Genomic DNA, 18186 nt, shown 5'->3' with positions numbered 1-18186 from the left:
ACAAACTTAGCTGCTTTCATCGGCGCGTAACGGGGTGGGGGGGTGCGTGTGAGGTCATCGCGCAGGCGGGCGGGCGGGGTCAGGCGGTTTGAACAAGACGAAGATGAACCGGAGCCGGGTACAGGCAGTGGACGCGGTCCAGCCGCGGTCCAGCCGAGAGCCGAAGATGGCAGTGAATGTGTACTCAACGTCGGTCACCAGTGATAACCTCAGTCGACATGACATGCTGGCCTGGATCAATGAGTCTCTGCAGTTGAATCTGACAAAGATTGAACAGTTGTGCTCAGGGGCTGCCTACTGTCAGTTTATGGACATGCTGTTCCCTGGCTCCATTGCCTTGAAGAAAGTGAAATTCCAAGCTAAGCTAGAACACGAATACATCCAGAACTTCAAAATACTACAAGCAGGTTTTTTTTTTTTTTTTTTTTTTTTTTTTTTTTTTTAGCAACAAAAACCTGTTTTATTTTTTTCCAAATACAGATACATAAGTTTGCATGTTTTGCAAATATTGCTTCAAAGCAACATTTCTATATACAGCGCCTTCTGTTCTAATAGCGCGTAAACATAGATATGTATCCACAGTGCAATGTTGGCTCATCAAGGGTCCACCTTGCATACACTCATCACTTAAAACAAAATGATTAGTCAAACCAGAACTGTTTTTGTCAAGGCAATTTTTTTTAATAGGTGGATAGTTTTTCTCAAAAGAAAACTTAGGTAGTGTACATATTTCTAAATGGTAACAGTAATATTTGCAAATAACAGTTTCCAGTGCTCCAGCCTGGGGTTAATTCAACTTGACCCAGGAATTGGGGATGGAGCCCCTCAACATGGCTTTAAATTAGGGAAGCACACTGGGGTTATCAGAACTTGGAGTCACCCCCTGCTTCCCTAAGGACAAAGGTCACAATGAGTGAAATGGGATTATTTCCTTTACAAAAAGCATACAGTAAACTCAATAATGGCCACTTGGCAAAATTAGGGTAACTCAGTTTCTTCTTTCATCTTGAAAAAGACATGAGATTGACTCCCTTAAAGTTACAGCTTCCCCAGAAGTTATGCTCAAATGTGTTTTCAGGAAAGAAAAATCAGTAATCTAATAAGTCACCATACCTCACAGTTGTGGCTACAGAAAATAATCCTGTTTCTTCCCCTTTCAGACAAGCTTCACACAGTTCTTATAATGTGGCTGTCTGATAAATTATGCAAAACACAGATGCCATGCATACTCCTTGAGCGTTTCTTCCCACACCAGAAACACCAATATTAGCAATGGGAAACAACCTCTTACAGAGGAATTGTGTCAGCTTTATTACAGATGTCATAGGGAATACACATGTATTCCCTCTGATGGATGAGCTACAGTAGGTCAACTTGTCCTAAATTCATTTTATATCAAATGGTGAGTTAAATTACTAGACAAAGCATACCCTGAAACAGATCTTGGTACAGAGGGCTTTGTGACCGCAATGACCTGTACCTTAAAGCCTAACCATCCCAAAGGTCACTGGAGATACTGTCATTGCTATTGAGATATTGGCTACTTCACGTTTACATAGTAAATATTTGCAGCATATAACATTACAGATTCATAAACCCATAATTAACTTGTGAGTGTTAATGGATAGATGTGCTTTGATTTTTGCCTTTAGTGACAGGAAAACTGAATGGTAAAACGGGTCACTCCTCAAAGCATGGAACATTTTCTTTAACTTTGCCTAGTAAGGAAAAACAAAACAATTACACGTGGAACCGTAACCTGGAAGAGTAACAAATATTGTCTCAGAAGGTACAAACTGTACCTGGACTTTAAGCAGCATAATCACCTTGATCTCACAAAATAATACGAACAGGAAATTTAAAGTGTTAAAGTATATTAAAACAATTCTGAAAATGCCAACTACTGAACATATACCCTTCGGGGAAGGAGAAAAGCGGCAGCAGATGTAGAATCTGGTTTGTTTACAACAATACAAAGTAAGGTAATTCCCCAAACCACATTCTTTGTAACAAATCTTTACAGTGAGAGTTCAAATTTGGGGGAACCATTTTTTGGACATTAAATAGAACTGGTAAGCTGTCAAGAAGTGGGTAGAAAATGCTGTCCTTTGGGTTCCAGACCCTTCCTGCTTCGGTTTGGAATTCCTCCTAGATTCTTATTACAGTGAGATTCTAGTTCTTCCACAGGCTGTATGGGTTCTGCTACAAAAGACATAACCCAGCCAATTCTGGGGTGAAAGCGTACAAAACTTGTCCCCGGTACCATGAAGTCATGCACGAGAGGTGGTGAGAAAGCGAAGAGTTCTAAGGAGGCGGGGCGGCCAAGGCCTCTGCTCCCTCCCAACCTCCACAGAAGGGTGAGGTCACGACATTCCCACGAAGCTGGAAAAATGAAAATGATGCCTGCTGCCTAAATCCATGCCAGGCAGAAAACCAGAAGGCTTGGCATGTGCCCCAACCTGACAGAAAAGTCAATTAAATAAGCTGCAAGTTGAATTTACAACTGTTTCCGACTAAACTTTTTTGGCTCTCATTCCATTTATCATCAGTGGCACGATTTCAAGTGAAGTTTGTGCAAAAAGACTCACTCTCCATTCAACAATGTGCACAGAAGAAGGGAATCCCAAGAGTCTATTTGCTACCTTCTTGGTAGGCTTCGAGATCAGAGTGCCCTCCCTTCCAGCAGCCAAAACGGCCTCTTTGTCCAAGTCCATCACACCCCTGCCCAGATCCCTGAAGTCAGTCGGTGTCACGTGCATTCAGCATGCTAGGTTTATTTATTTAAATATGTGAAGCTCCTCCTGCAGGTGCCCCAGGATTGTGCCCCCAATTAGTGTGGGGTGCCCAGTTTCATGTTGAGCAGCAGAGTGCGATCTGTTGCACCTTGCCCAGGTCTGTCAGCAGCTGCTTGATGCAATGCTTGAGCTGCGGAAGCCTGGCCAGAGGCTCCGGGGGCTCCAGCTCCCCAGTGTAGTCCAGCCAGCTCTCCAACACGTCCAGCTCCTTCTCAATGGAGTCCATCCTATGCGTGACTTCGTCCTGAAGAGACTCCACATGCGTCAGCAGGTTAAACTGCCACTGCTGCTGGGAGCTCAGCAGCCCCTCTCCGCCTCTGTCCAGCAGCTTCCGAGCGGGGGCTTCCTCAGGTAGGACCTTTCTGGAGACATATTCCTTCACCTTTGGGGAGCTGGGTTTGGGGTCACTGTCCCCTCTGCTCCTGTCTTGTTCTAGAGGCCAGCCCAGGCGCGGAGAGAGGGAATCGTCACCATTCTCGTGGAGGGGGTTGACTGCATCGTCAAGGGCAGAGCGCCGGGTCTCCACCACCAGCTTCTGTTCCACAGCAGGGTAGTAGGTGCGGGGCTTCTGGTAGCAGTGCTCGCTGGTGATATATGACTCCTCCACAGACCGGGGCAATGGCAGGGGCAGAGGCTTCTCCACCGCCCCGTTCAAAGTTCTATAGCTTGGGGCTTCCTCCCTGCTCTTGGCTTCAGTGACATGGATGTGTTTGGAATGAGATCTCCCCTCCGCCAGATGCTGTTTCCAAGGCTGACACCACAGCTGCAGATCAGGATGTTCCCGGCTTTGCAAGATGCTCATCTTGAGCTGCAGGCCATGCAGAACCTCGATCACTCTCTGCACATCGCCGAGAAGCTGGTGGGTGGCCACAATCTTCTTGGCATTCTGGTGGGAATAGTTCTCTTCTAAAAATGCCAGGCCATGCATATGTCCCCTGCTCAACCACTCCTTGTCATACCAGTACTTGAAACCAGGTCTCTGACCTGGAGGGTCTTGGCAAACATAACAGGTGTATTTCTCAGGCACATTTTCTTCCAGTAATCCCATGCAGACCCCATGCTGCCAGCACTGGCACTCTTCACACTGAATCATGAAGTCATTTTCCTCCTGAACCTCACAGATGCAGCGGACCACTTCAAAATCATAACGGTCCTCCCCATCAAGTTCCTCATCTGGGTTAGTGGTCACGTCAACGTCTTGGCCATACTCCTCATCACTCCAAAGAAAGCTCTCGGAGGAGGAGTCACTCAGATTATCTTCTTCGGACATTTTCACTTTCCCTTTGTGGTTTCCAGATTCTGAGCCATGGAGCTGTGGGCTCATATGGACCCCGGGCTTGTGTGAGGACCCACACCTGGTGACAGCAAATGCCTTGGGTGGAGAAGGTTCCTGGGAGGCATCACTGATCTCCTCACTGCAGGGGCATTCAGGTTTGGTTTTCTTTTTCTTTTTCTTTTTCTTCTTTGGCTTCACCCTCACAAACTCTTTGAATTTCTTCTCTTTATTCTTCTCCTTGCCTTTTGCAGTTGGGGAACTGGCCGAGACCCGCTTCCTGGTCAGGCTCTCCTGGCTGGCCTTGTCTGAAGCTGAAGAGCCCCTCGTCTGGACATGCCTCTTTCCTGAGTTCTCCTCTGGCTCTGGTGACTTCTCCATTCCGTGGAAATACTTCATGTGATAGTGCAACAGTTTGGCTTTGCGGAAAAATTTTAAACAATCCACAACCTTGCACCTAAACTTGTGATCTAGGTCGACAGCTGGTGCTTTAGATGTCACAAAATCATCTGTTTTCTTACAAGTATTTGTTACTGCCACCGTAGAAATCTCTTGTAACTCAGCAAGGGGAGAAGCCGGTTCCGTTTTCATAGTGTTTTCTCCCATTGACTTGCAGTTCAACTCCAAGCCTGCAGGCCCCAATCCATCCCCAATGGAGTGGCAAGTTAGTGCAGATGAGACCTGGCCAGTTTCCAAAGGAGATTTCAACTGACCTTCTTCAGACTCCTTGGTGCCAGATGTGTTTTGCAAAGGATCAGTAGTAACCGTATCAACCAAATCTGATACAACCAAGCCAGGATCTAGGATCTCGTGGGTCCCATTAGTGGACAGCCTGGAGGACCGTCTCCTTGATAAGTCTTTGTCAGTGTTTTCCGAGTAGTTTTTTGACTTTTCCTGGGATGAATTTTTGTCAAGCCGAGGACGTTTTAAGGGGACTTCACTTCCTTTTGATATCTTCCTTCTTCTCAATTCCAATGTTATTGGTTGCAAAGTTTGAGAGTTTGAATCCACAGCAGTAGGAGCTATGGAAGGGGGTCTGCCTCGCTTTCTTTTTGGCTCCCTCAAGTTTTCTTGTGGACTCTTCACAATGTCATTTTCAGGTTTCTTATCCACTTGAGCATCTCCAGAATACTCTCTGTCATTTTCTGAAATGTTCTCCTTATCTTCCTTCTCGTTCTTGGGAAGGCTCTTCTCTGACACCTTCCCCTTTTCAGAACAGATTAACTTTCCTTCTTTATCAGGCTGTTTGGGTCTCTTTTCTGTCTTTAAGGCTTTGTCCTCTTTGTCTTTCTTCACATTGGCTGTGGCTTTTCTCTGCTCTTTAAACTTCTCTCGTTTATCAAGAGATGATGAAAGACTTTTGTGTTCTGTTTCTTTAGGCCTAGCATTACCCACAATATTCTGATCTTTCGAAAAAGCTTTGACATGAATATGTTTGACAGTCTGAACTACTCCATCATAAAATTTCACAGTGTAAGTACCATCCTTGTTAACAGCAGTGACTTTGGCTGGGTAAAAACGACAATCAGACCAGCAAGCAAGGACCTGCTCATTTATTTGAAATTCAGATGATCCTTCCTCTTCATGTAAGCCCTCTTTCCTCAGCTGTATTTTCTCTAAAGGGCGTAAATAAGGACTGTCCCAGCAGAACCATTCATCATAACGATGGTTCCAACGCTTGAAATGGATGAGTACTTTTCCTTCTTCGTAATCAATATCTTCTATGTGAGCTGGATACCTGTTTTTAAATGCGTGGGCTATCTCTGGAAGGATGATCAAGCAACCCGGTTTGCCTCTTGGGAGGGGAACTGGATAGTTAAGGAACAGTTTTTTAATCGGTCCCGGGCTTCCAACTGGGCTCCCACTTCAAAGCTGATTCCTCGTCTGTTAGGTGGATGCTTTGTCATTTTCAGTCATCAACGGGGGCTGCCTTTATTCTCCTCACAGCCCCGCTCCGGCTGCTCCGCTCCGGGTCCAACCGACTGCAAGCAGGTTTTTAAGAGGATGGGTGTTGACAAAATAATTCCTGTGGACAAATTAGTAAAAGGAAAGTTTCAGGACAATTTTGAATTCGTTCAGTGGTTCAAGAAGTTTTTTGATGCAAACTATGTGGGAAAGACTATGACCCTGTAGCTGCCAGACAAGGTCAAGAAACTGCGGGGGCCTCCTCCCTTGTTGCTCCAGCTCTGAACAAACCGAAGAAACCTCTCAGCTCTAGCAGTGCAGATGATAGTCCCGTCCACCCCAGCGGAAAAAAGGCCACGTCAAAGGACTTATTCCCAGCACGAAAGATCGTGGCTAAAGGTGCTCCACAGAGGCCCATTGCAACACACAGAACTACTGCAACCCCTAAGGCTGGCCCGGGCGTGGTGCGGGAGAATCCTGGTGTGGGGAACGGGGATGACGAAGCAGCCGAATTGATGCAGCAGGTCAACGTACTGAAACTTACCGTCGAAGACTTGGAGAAAGAGAGAGGTTTCTACTTTGGAAAGCTAAGGAACATTGAATTGATTTGCCAGGAGAACGAGGGGGAAAACAACCCTGTACTGCAGAAGACTGTGGACATTCTCTATGCCACAGATGAAGGCTTTGTGCTACCTGATGAAGGGGGCCCGCAGGAGGAACAAGAAGAGTATTAACAGCCTGGACCAGCTGAGCATCATCCGAATTCTTCACTCCAAATCATGTGCTTAACTGTAAAATATTCCCTTTTATTATCCTTAGAGGACTCACTGGTTTCATTTTATAAGCAAAAAGAACCTCTTCTTAAAGTGCACTTTGCAGAAGTTTCACTCCTTTTCCAATAAGTTTGAGTTAGGAGCTTTTACCTTGTAGCAGAGCAGTATTAGCATCTAGTTGGCTCACCCAGGGCACAAAGAGGCTGACCATGGGGCTCACTGTGTGGATGCTGGTAGCACTGATGGCTGGAGAAGGGGGAGGCCTCAGTAGAAAAGTGAAAAGACTGGTTTGAATTTTAAGCTAATGTGAAATCTTGACAGAGAACGTTTTAATAAATAAATGCCTTAAGAGTATTTAAAAGATGCTTCCATATTTCAAAATGTAAAATGTAACATGACAGGAGTTTCTGTATGTTTGACATTATGTCTGGGAAAGAAGGGCCAGAACCTGCAACCTTTGGGACCTGTTGTTCCCAGCCCTCACGGGGCTGCCTGATCCTCATAGGCCCAGACCTTGGCCCAAATGGAAAGTTTGAAAAGTTGCTTTGTTAAAGCCATTTAGTGTCCTTGACCAGTTGCATCCCTGATAAGAAGCAAGAGGCATTGTTGCCTGGATGAATAGAGGGTGTGTTTCAGCCCTGAGACGTGTTGAGTGGAAGAGCTTGATTTTCAGAGGACGTTTTTCTGGTGATTTTTCCAGTTATCCCTGATATTTCTATGTACTGTGTTGTGTTGTTGTGTTGTTTTTTTTTTTAGAAGTGAGGTGTGTCCAGTTTTTAAATCTAACAACTACTTTTGGGGACTTGCCCGCATCTCTGGGATTTGAATGGGGGTTGTGTCCCATTTTACTGTCTTTTAAGTTTACATTTAACATGTTTCTCTTCTCTGTTCCCCTTGCCCACTGGGGACTCCTCTTTGGCTCCTTAAAGTTTGCTGCTTAGAGTGGAAGTTCAGCAGGCAGGTGATCATGCTGCAAGTTCTTTCTGGACCTCTGGCAAAGGGAGTGATCAGTGAAGGAAGGCCACTGCTACCTTGGAATCTGCAAGGCTGGGTGTTTTCGGTACCTGCTGTCCACAGCCCTCCACTGTTATCGGAATACTTTGCCAGTGCACTAATCTCTTTGGAGATAAAAATGTTAGCGTGTTACTAAATGTTAATTTTCTTTTGCAGAAAATACAGTACCATGTCTGAGTTAATTATTAATATTTAAAATATTTCATTCCTTAACTCCCTCATTTGCTTTGCCCACAGCCTATTCAGTTCCTTTGTTCGGCAGAATTCTGCAGAATGTGTTACCCACTACTGAGATTGTTCTGCCCCGGATGTATTTGTATTGATTTGCTTCTGGTGGTAGCTTGTCCTAAAATGTGTGTAGCAAGCAGGTACTTTATGATAAAATTGTTGTGTAGTGCATGCTCTGTGTGGAATTCAGAGGAAAACCCAGATTCAGTGATTAACAATGCCAAAAAATGCAAGTAACTAGCCATTGTTCAAATAACAGTGGTGCTGTTTCTCTTTTGTGGCCTTTTAGACTTTTGTTGCCCTAAAATTCCATTTTATTGGGAACCCATTTTCCACCTGGTCTGTCTTGACAGGGTATTTTTCTACTTTAAACAGTTTCTAAATAAAATTCTGTATTTCAAGAGTGAAAAAAAAAGAAAAAAACTTAGCTGCTTAAAGCAACACCCATTTATTATTTCACAGTTTCCGTGGGGCAGAAGTCCAGGCAAAGTGCGGTTCAGCTGGGTTCTCTTCTTAGGGTTTCATAAGGTTGAAATTATGGTGTTGGCAGTGCTGTGTACCTTTCTGGAGGCTCTGGGGAAGAATCTACTTCCAAAGTCATTCAGTTTGTTGTCATAATTCACTTCTTTTTCACATGGTCCCCTCCATCTTTAAGCTGACAATAGCATGGCAACTTCTTTCTGTGCTTTGAATCTCTGACTTTCCCTTCTGCCTTCCTCTTCCACCCGTGCCCCCGGTATCTGCTTTTAAGGGCTCATGTAATTACGCTGGGCCCATATGGGTAATCTGGGATAATCTCTCTAAATTAAGATCAACTGATTAATAATCTTAATTACATCTGTAAAGTCCCTTTTGTCATGTAACAAAACATTCATGTGCACGGCAACTCATCATATTTAGTTTCTGGGGATTAGGACAGGACATCTTTGGGGGTCCATTATTCTGCCTACTACAACACCTAATAACATAGGTTCAAAATATATAAAGTGAAAGCTGATAGAATTACAAGATGAAGTAGACAAATCCACAACATAGAGATTTTAACACACCTCTCTCAGTAATAGAATAAACAGAAAAAGAAATCAGACATGTTATAGAAGAGTTGAACATCACAGTTAACCAACTTCATATAATTGGCACAACTTCATATAATTACTACACCCAACAACTGAAGAATTCAGTCTTTTCAGGTGCACAGGGAGCATTTATCCAAATAGAACCCATGCTGGGGACTTCCCTGGTGGCGCAGTGGTTAAGAATCTGCCTGCCATGGGCTTCCCTGGTGGCGCAGTGTTTGAGAGTCCGCCTGCCGATGCAGGGGACACGGGTTCGTGCCCCGGTCCGGGGAGATCCCACATGCCGCGGAGCGGCTGGGCCCATGAGCCATGGCCACTGAGCCTGCGCATCCGGAGCCTCTGCCTGCCAGTGCAGGGGACACAGGTTCGAGCCCTGGTCCGGGAAGATCCCACATGCCACGGAGCAGCTAAGCCCGTGCGCCACAACTACTGAGCCTGTTCTCTAAAGCCCGCGAGCCACAACTACTGAAGCCTGTACACCTACAGCCCATGCTCCGCAACAAGGGAAACCACCGCAATGAGAAGCCTGCGCACCGCAACGAAGAGTAGCCCCCGGTCGCCGCAACCAGAGAAAGCCTGTGTGCAGCAACGAAGACCAAACGCAGCCATAAATAAATAAATAGATAGATAGATAGATAGATAGAAAATAAATTTTAAAAAAGAACCCATGTTGGTCCATAAAGAAAGTCTCAACAAATTTCAAAGGATGAAGTTATACAGTGTATATTCTCTGACCACAATGGAATTAAACTACATGTTTATAACAGATAACTAGAAAATCCTCAGATGTTTGAAAATAAGTCATATACTTGTAAATAACCCATGGATCAAGAACAAATCACAGTAGAAATTAGAAAATACCTTGGACCACATGATACCATCTCACTGATGCAGAAAAACCATTTGACAAAATCCAATATCCTTTCATGATGAAAACACTCAACAAACTAGGAATACAAGGGAACTCCCTCAACCTGATAAAGGGCATTTATAGAAAACCCACAGCTACTGTCATACTCAATAGTGAGACTGGAAGCATTTCCCTAAGATCAGGAACAAGACAAGGAGGCCCACTTTTGCCACTTTTACTAAACATTGTACTCGAAGGTCTAGCCAGAGCAATTTTCAGTCAAGAAAAAGAAATAAAAGGCACCCAAATTGGAAAGGAAGTAGACCTATTTCTATTCCCAGATGATATGATTATATATATATATGTGTGTGTGTGTATGTGTATTCCTAAAGAATTCACAAAAAAACTATTAGAGCTCATAACTAAATTCAGCAAAGTGGCAAAATACAAAATCAACATATAATAATCACTTGTATTTCTATACCGTGGCAATGAACAATCTGAAAAGAAAATTAAGAAAAATAATTCTATTTATAATAGAATCATGTGGAGAAATAGGAGGATGTGGAGAAATAGGAGGATGTGGAGAAATTGGACACCTACAATGCTGATGTGGAAAGTAAAATAGTGCAGCCACAGCGGAAAACAGTTTGGTTGTTCCTCAAAACGTTAAACATAGAAATACCATATGATCCAGCGATTCAACCCCTAGGTATATGCCCAATAAAACTGAAAACAGGAGTTCAAACAAAAATTTGTAAACAAATGTTCATAGCAGCACTATTCACAACAGCTAAAAGGTGAAAACAACCCAAATAACTGTCAACTGATGAGTAGATAAACCAAATGTGGTATAGCTCTACAATTTATCCATGAAAAGGAATGAACACTGATACCATGCCATCACATGGATGAATCTTGAAGACATTATGCTAAGTGAAGTAAGCCAGAAACAAAAGGCCACATAATGTATGATTCTATTTATATGAAATATCCAGAATAGGCAAATCCATAGAGACAGAAAGTAGATTAGTGGTAACCATGGGCTGGGGGTAGAGGGGAATGGGAAATGAGTGCTTAGTGGATATGGGGTTTTCTTTTGGGGTGATGAAGATGGTCTGGAACTAGATAGTGGTAATGGTTGCACAGCATTGTGAATGTACTAAATGACACTGAATTGTATACTTTAAAATGATTAAAATAGTAAATTTCATGTTATGTGTATTTTACCACAATAAAAAAGGTGTTAACTCTCTCTCCCTTTCTCAAACACTGTGGTGTGTGTGTGACTGATTCTGTTCCTTGCCATGTCTTTCTTCTCACAGACTTTCAGGATCAAGTGATTCCTGGCCAAGAAACAGAAGCAGAATAGTCCCATTCCTCAATGGATTCAGATTAAACTGGTAATAAAATCAGGTACAACTTCAAGAGGAGACAGTGGAGAAGAACCAAGCTGGGTTCCTGGCACACATGAGATGGCACACATATTTATGCTATATCAAGGTCACTAGCATCTTATCATATCAAGCTGAAAACATCACTGCTATCTGGCCATTTGGACATGTTTTATTAGAAAAGTGACTTCTCTTTGTTTCTATATTCTCTTTGGTTCAGTAATAAATATGTGAGAACTTTTGTTTGAAAAAAAAGGTATTAATATGAAATACAGTGTGTGTGAATGGTGGCCATGAAGCAGAGTGAATGGAAGTGAATAAACAATGGGACTGAATGGAGGAAATCTGGGGCACAGTGGGAGGGAGTAGATTTGAATGATTGGTAGAGGAAGGAGGAATGGGAGCCATGAGAGGCAGGGTGAGCTGGAATGGAGGTGACTGACAGTGTTGCACTTTATATCTGAGGGAGGCCTGTGCTTCTGGAAAGCAGTGATAGTGAAGAAATCCCCCTACCCTTTTGTGTTCCAGGAAAGGGAACTACAAAGGTCTCTGTATTAGTCGGTTCAGGCTGCCATAACAAAATACCATAGACTGGGTGGCTTAAACAACAGAAATTTATTTCTCACAGTTCTGGAGGCTGAGAAGTCCAAGATCAAGGGGTGGCTGATTTGCTTCCTGGGGAGAGCTCTCTTCCTGGCTTACAGAGAGCCACCTTCTCACTATGTCCTCACACAGCCTCTTCTTTATGTAGTTTTCTTATAAGGGCGCAAATCCCATTCAACCTGAGCCCCACCCCGGTGAACCATCATGATGGTTCATGCTGCCATCAAACCCTAATTACCTCCCAAAGGCCCATTCCAAATAATATCACATTGGGGGTTAGGGCTTTAACATATGAATTTTAGGAGGGACACAATTCAGTTCATAGCAGTCCCCAATGCTTCTGCATATTCCAAGATAAGACCTGTCCTCATCCTTCCTCATGACTCAACTATGACTCCTTTTTTACCTGCCTCTATAAAGCCCCAGGTCCCCTTCCTTGCCTTTATCCCTATTGCAATAATCTCCTTTAGTATCACATGCATTTTGCCTTTCACATGCCTAAGTGGTAGAGTATGATTAATATGGTGGAGTGTTTAAGGTTCAGAACCTGAGCACTGGTTTGTCCCCTGTTTGTTCCTCTAGGCCTCACAGAGGCCCAGAGCCCCTCCCCTGATACCAGAGCTCTGACCCTGGTATCTTGGTCACCCCTCATCTTTCTGGGGTAGATTCCCAGGAGGAGGATGTAAAGTGGGCCTGGTGGGTCACCATCAGGTCTGGATTCTCACCTAGTCTCCGATTAGGACCCCACCTTGCCCAAATTCCCCCTGGGCTTCTGTCTCCAACTCTCTCTGCACTTATGTTTACTGGTACCACTTTCTTCACATGTCTCTTTCCCTGAGTACAGAATTGTACCCTGCCCCCCCATCTGCCCCAGTGGTATCTCTTACAGAGGAGTGTACCAACCCGGGCCTTCACCTCTCCTAGCCCAATAGTGTCTATCATAAGGACTGCTTTCCTCCATCTCCCTAATGTTATCTTCTGGAGAGGACTACCACCCCATACCTTCTCCCCATCACCCCAGTGGTACCGATCTCTAGAGGAATGTATCATTCCCGGCTTTGCCTCTCTTCTTCCCAGTAATAGTTCCCAGGGAGACCTGTATTATTCCTGGCCTCCCTCCCGCGTTTCTGCAGTGGTATCTCGCCATGGGGGTCTGTGGTCCTCAGCTGTACATTTGTACATACGAGTTCTCATCAACCCCCCAAAACTTGAGTATAACTCGCCCATCACTAGCCTTTAGGGCTCCACTCTTATCGCAAGTTTTCAAATTCTTCCCAAAATCCCATCTCTTCTAAACTTTAAGAGGCACATTTCTCTGCTGTACAGAGTGGTAACATTTGTAAAGATGTCTGCTCCCTTGACGGTATATTGGTGCGGCCATTTTTCTGGCCAGCCACATACGGTCAAGGCCGTTACAGAACACTACTAGCAACAATGCTATGGGCTACTAGCATCAGTGACATTAGGAAGAGCAACTGTGCATGAGCAGGAAGAGTGACAGACTGTACCGGTGGTGGGGGTCAAGGACCAAGAAAGTAGCTGTTGGAGGAAGTTGTGACTGATTTTGGAAACACCAGGCGGACCTCGCCAGAATAAGAATTCGGTTCTTAACATCAGAGCAGGGGATGAAGGAGGATAGAGGGTTCACTCAGAATGGAAGTGAGACAGGGCTGGTGGTCTGTGGGCAGAGTGAAACGGGTGAGTGTGGGCTTTGTAAAGATGTGAATTTACTGGGTGATTACTTGGAGGGGTGCTCTGAGATGACTAATAAGAGTCTCCAGGGGTGCATGACGAGAGGTCCGTAAGCTGAGTGATGGGGTCTATGGAGTCAGTGACTGGGGTTGTGGTGTGTGTGACGGGGGGCTGTGGGATGAGTGATAGGGTCTGTAAGGTAATTGATGGGTGTGTGTTGGGGGTGTGTGCGATGGTGCATTTGTGGAGTCTGTGATGGGGGAATCTGTAGGGTGAATGATGGGGATATTTGGAGTGATGGGTAGGGTGTGTGATGGGGGGTGGGTCTCTGGAGTCAGTACTGGGTGAGAGTGAGTGTTGGGAGGTTTATGAGGTCTGTGATAGGGTGGTGCTGTTGAATGATGGGGATCTGTGGGAAAAACAAATGTTCTTTCCCATTTTTCTTGGCTACAGCACGGCCACTTTACCAGCTGGCATTTATGGATTTCTAGCCTGATGATTTGGTGAACTTTCGATATGGGTTTTCCATGCCATCCCCGACTCTTCTCTTTTCTTCTCCCCCCCTCTCAATAGATCTGCCTTTTTAGGCCACTGCCCCCGCTCCACAAGTCAAACATAACTTAGTTCCAGGTAAGTTGTTATTTGCTCCTCTTCCTGCGACCTAGGTTAGGACACTTAGAAGCAAGGAAGCAGCAGTAGTTAAGAGCACAGACTCTGGAGCCAAAATGTCCTTAATAGCTTTGTGAGCTTAGGCAAGTCTCTAACCTCTCTGTGCCTTAGTTTCCCCATCTGTAAAATGAGGATGATGATGATGATGATGGTAATAATAATACCTACACCTTTATCATTGTTGTGAAGATCAATTGCATTAATATTAAGTGTTTAGAATAATGCCTGGCACACACATAATGAGCCTTATATCTTTAGTATATTATTATTTATACCATAAAATGTATCTGTATAAACACATAAAAAGTTAGGACTAGGGAAGTAGAGCAAAACTAAAGCAAAATTGAAATGTGTATATGTAGATCATAGGATCCTTCATAATTATGTTGAGCTACAGTTATTTTTCTGAGCTTTCTGGAAGCCATGACATAAAGGGAAGGAAACACAATCATTTGCTTTATTTATCTCACCCATATAGAGAAAGTGAGCCACTTCTCAGAAGCAAATATTTCCTGATGTTGATGTTTCAAGACATTTCTCTGATGGGTTAGCCATATCCTCATCAGCGATCCTGTGATAAATACAGGGATAGTATTGCTCTGTGTGTGACTTAACATGTGTCTTCATGTCAGCCAAAGGTGTCCTGCTGAGGCAGAACTAAAGGGATGCAACTCTTCAGGAAACAAAAGCCATGACAGCACAAGGGGCTCTCTTATGTTCTGGCTCAATTCAGGGAGAAAACTGTGATGATCAGGAAGAATCAGTAAGCCCCATGCCTTTCAGATTATTTTCCAATACATTTTTTTCTCATCTGGGACTTCAGCACAGCCTGAGCAGCCCATAGGTCTGCGCTTCTCCTTTTCAAGCTCGGAATTCATGATGCCCCTGACTATACTCAGTTCTTTCCCTTCTGCCCTTTCAAAAAAATCTTTATTGTTTTGTCACTTTTTCCCCTCTCATATATATCTCATGATATAGAAGTGGCACCATAACTTCAAATTCTTTTAGGAATGTACAACCTGAAAGGAGAAAATATCTCATGATCTCACTCATCCCAAATAACCAATTCTATGGAATATTTGATTAATTTCCATCTACAACTACCTCTCTCTCTCTCCCTTGTTCTTTATGTTTACATACATATATAGTTAACATACGTCTTCCTTTTGCTAAATTTTGCTCATGATATACAAACTGTCTTGCAACTCCCTGTTTTTACTTTATGTAATAATATGGATAATGGTAGTAATAGTAATTATAATGATAATACAGATGATGATGAGAATGATAATATTAGTGGCAGTAACAGGGGCTAACATGTAAAGAGTCTACATTGCACCAGGCACTGTACTAAGCACTTTATATGCATGACCATCTTAATCCTCACAATCACCCTAAGAAGTGAATACCATTATTAGTCACACCTTACAGATGAGGAAACTGAGTCCCAGAGTGGATAAGCAAGTGACAGTGGGGTTGCAAAAAAAAAAAAAAATTGAATGCGTAGTCATTTCCTCACTCTGCTCCACACTACCCACGTTCACTCCACTCTACTGCTCATTCACCTCCCTGCCATCCCCCTTTGTCTCTCCTTGCCCCCATTCATTCCCAATTTGTCCTTCATTCACCATTATTCACCCCCCCCCACCCTCACTGGTCCCACATGTCTCTGTTTAGTGACACATCTGCCAAGACAGAAAAGTCTGATGTATTGTTCGGGATTCAGTTTGGCTGCACATATCAATACCACCCTAAATACCAATAGCTTCAAGAGGATGGAAGGAGATTCCTCTCTTGGAGGCAGGGCTAGAGTGGCAGCTCCAAGCTCACCAGAGAGTTGGCTGCTCCTATGCTGTAGCTCTGCCAAACTCACCTGCTACCTCATGGTCCAAAATGATTGCTCACAATTGGCAACACTTCCACAGTTTTGAGAAAATGTATCTTAAGGGCAGTTGTAATGACTCACCAGCGAGGTGGGGATGGTCTTTGGGTTGGAGTGTCACATCGTGCAGATTCTGTGGTGGGACCAGCTACCTGTCAGCTTTCCACACCCCTTCACCTAGCTACCTGCTGCTTAGGCCACTGAATGAGTTTGTACCTGTAGGGACTGATGGTAGAGGATGCCCAGGACAGAGAGTGGGCATCCTAGTTCCACAGCAGAAAATCTGGTTTCACATAGCTTGTGGATATGCACTGTGAACCCTGGGACAGTTTCTGCAGGGCTGTATCACTGGCTCAGAATATTTTTGGAGCTAGAAATCACTGTACCCCAACACCCACCAACCCTATAGGATTTCCCCCTCCACACAGGGGTGTGTGTATATATATATGTGTGTACAAGGTGGTGGAGAAGTTATATTTACAGGATGGAAGAGGCCAGACTGACAGGGGCCCTAAAGGTCCAGCCCCTCCTATTTTCCACCTCCTAATGCATTAAGAGAGTTGACAAGTTTTGTACCCAGGAGGTACAGATCCTTAAGAGAGCAAGAGACCTGAGTTACTTCCCTGCTTTCTCTCTTTGCTTTGTCTGCTAGGAAGCTCCATCTATATTCCTGGCCCCACCCCCCCAAAAAAATTCCTTGCCTAGTTTTAATGGTTCTGGAATGAGGACCCTCCGTTATTTTCTGGAAGTTCTGTGGGATACTGAATAAACAAAAGAAGAGTATTATTGGGTAGAAGTTAAAGATCCGACCTTGGGAAACTGTGTGACTTTGGGCAAGTTACTTAGTCTCTCTGGGACTCAGTTTCCTCACCTAACAAGATGGGTGGGACCACAGGATTGTTCACAGAAAGTGGGGACTATCTGAGGCAGGTCATGTCATGTGCTTCACACAGTGCCTGGCACACAGGAGATACTGAGCTAGGTCTGAGCCTCCATTATCACTTGCTGGGCCTGTTGGCAGGAGCCTCCTTATTGTTCCTGTTTTCGCCCTTGCCCTCTGCAATCTGTCATCCACAAAGCAGCCTGCAGGTCATCTTTTTATTTTTTTCTTCTTATTAAAAAAAGTTTTATACATACACACGTCTAATTTTATTTTAATCATCATCATCACTTACACAGCACTTGCTGTGTTCCAGGCATTGTTCTAAGCCATTTACAATTATCAGCTCATTTGTCACCACAGCCCTAACGGGGTAGGTGCTGTCATTATCCCCCATTTTATAGATGAGGAAATTTAGCACAGAGGAGTTGAGCCCTGCCCTAGATTACACAGCTGGTAGGTGGGAGTTTGCAACCAGGCTGTCTCCATCACGTTTGTTTGTTTGGTTGGTTCTGTTTTCTCTCCTGCAGTATTCCCAATATCTAGAACACTACCTGGCATACGGGAGGTGCTTAAGCAAATTCCTGCGGAGCTCATGTCCTAGCGGTTCAAGACAGGCAATAAACAAGAGTCTAATATATGTGTATTTTTAAAGTTAATATATAATGCTAGATTGCTTCAGACTGGTGTTTTAAAAGTCTGATCCTCCTTAATGGCATCCCATTATGTCAGAATGAGACATGAGCTCTGTCCCTGGCAGAGGAGGCCCTACAGCATCTGGCATCCACTCACTTCTCCCTTGCCCACACCTTCTATATTCCCAACACACTGACACTGTTTCTGTTCCTCCAACGTGCCAAACCAGGTCCTACTTCGGGGCCTTTGTAACAGCCGCACCCTCCACCACAAAGCTCTTTGCTTCAAATATTTGTGTGGCCAGCTCCTTTTGATCAGCGTAACTGTCACCCCCGACAAAAGGAGATCGTCCCTGCCCATCCTGAGACAACAACATTGTCAGCCACTACTTAACACATCCCCTTCATCCCGGTGTGTGTGTGTACTAGGTGGCCATTTATTTATTCTTCAGCTTCTTGTTTGTCTGCACACCGTCCTTCAAACGCTAGACTGTAAACTCCCAGCCTTAGCCACTGG

At 44.3% G+C, this 18186-nt stretch overlaps 1 protein-coding gene and 1 pseudogene across 2 annotated transcripts; one reads left to right on the top strand and one right to left on the bottom strand.

The window, feature by feature from the left end:
* Positions 1-130: 130 nt before the first annotated feature.
* Positions 131-6794, top strand: LOC309796825 (microtubule-associated protein RP/EB family member 1-like; annotated as a pseudogene). Its single transcript, XR_014296174.1, has 2 exons — positions 131-407; positions 6061-6794. The product of XR_014296174.1 is annotated as a microtubule-associated protein RP/EB family member 1-like (transcript).
* Positions 1340-6046, bottom strand: LOC309796824 (PHD finger protein 20-like). The gene is given in 2 exon segments (XM_082610185.1): positions 1340-5870; positions 5873-6046. Coding segments are annotated over 2 exon segments (3123 nt in total). The 5' UTR covers positions 5976-6046; the 3' UTR covers positions 1340-2850.
* Positions 6795-18186: the final 11392 nt, after the last annotated feature.

Source organism: Mesoplodon mirus (assembly GCF_964341445.2).
Source record: "Mesoplodon mirus genome assembly, chromosome: X".
NCBI classification, from domain to species: Eukaryota; Metazoa; Chordata; class Mammalia; order Artiodactyla; family Ziphiidae; genus Mesoplodon; species Mesoplodon mirus.
This window is presented reverse-complemented; position numbering and strand designations above follow the sequence as displayed.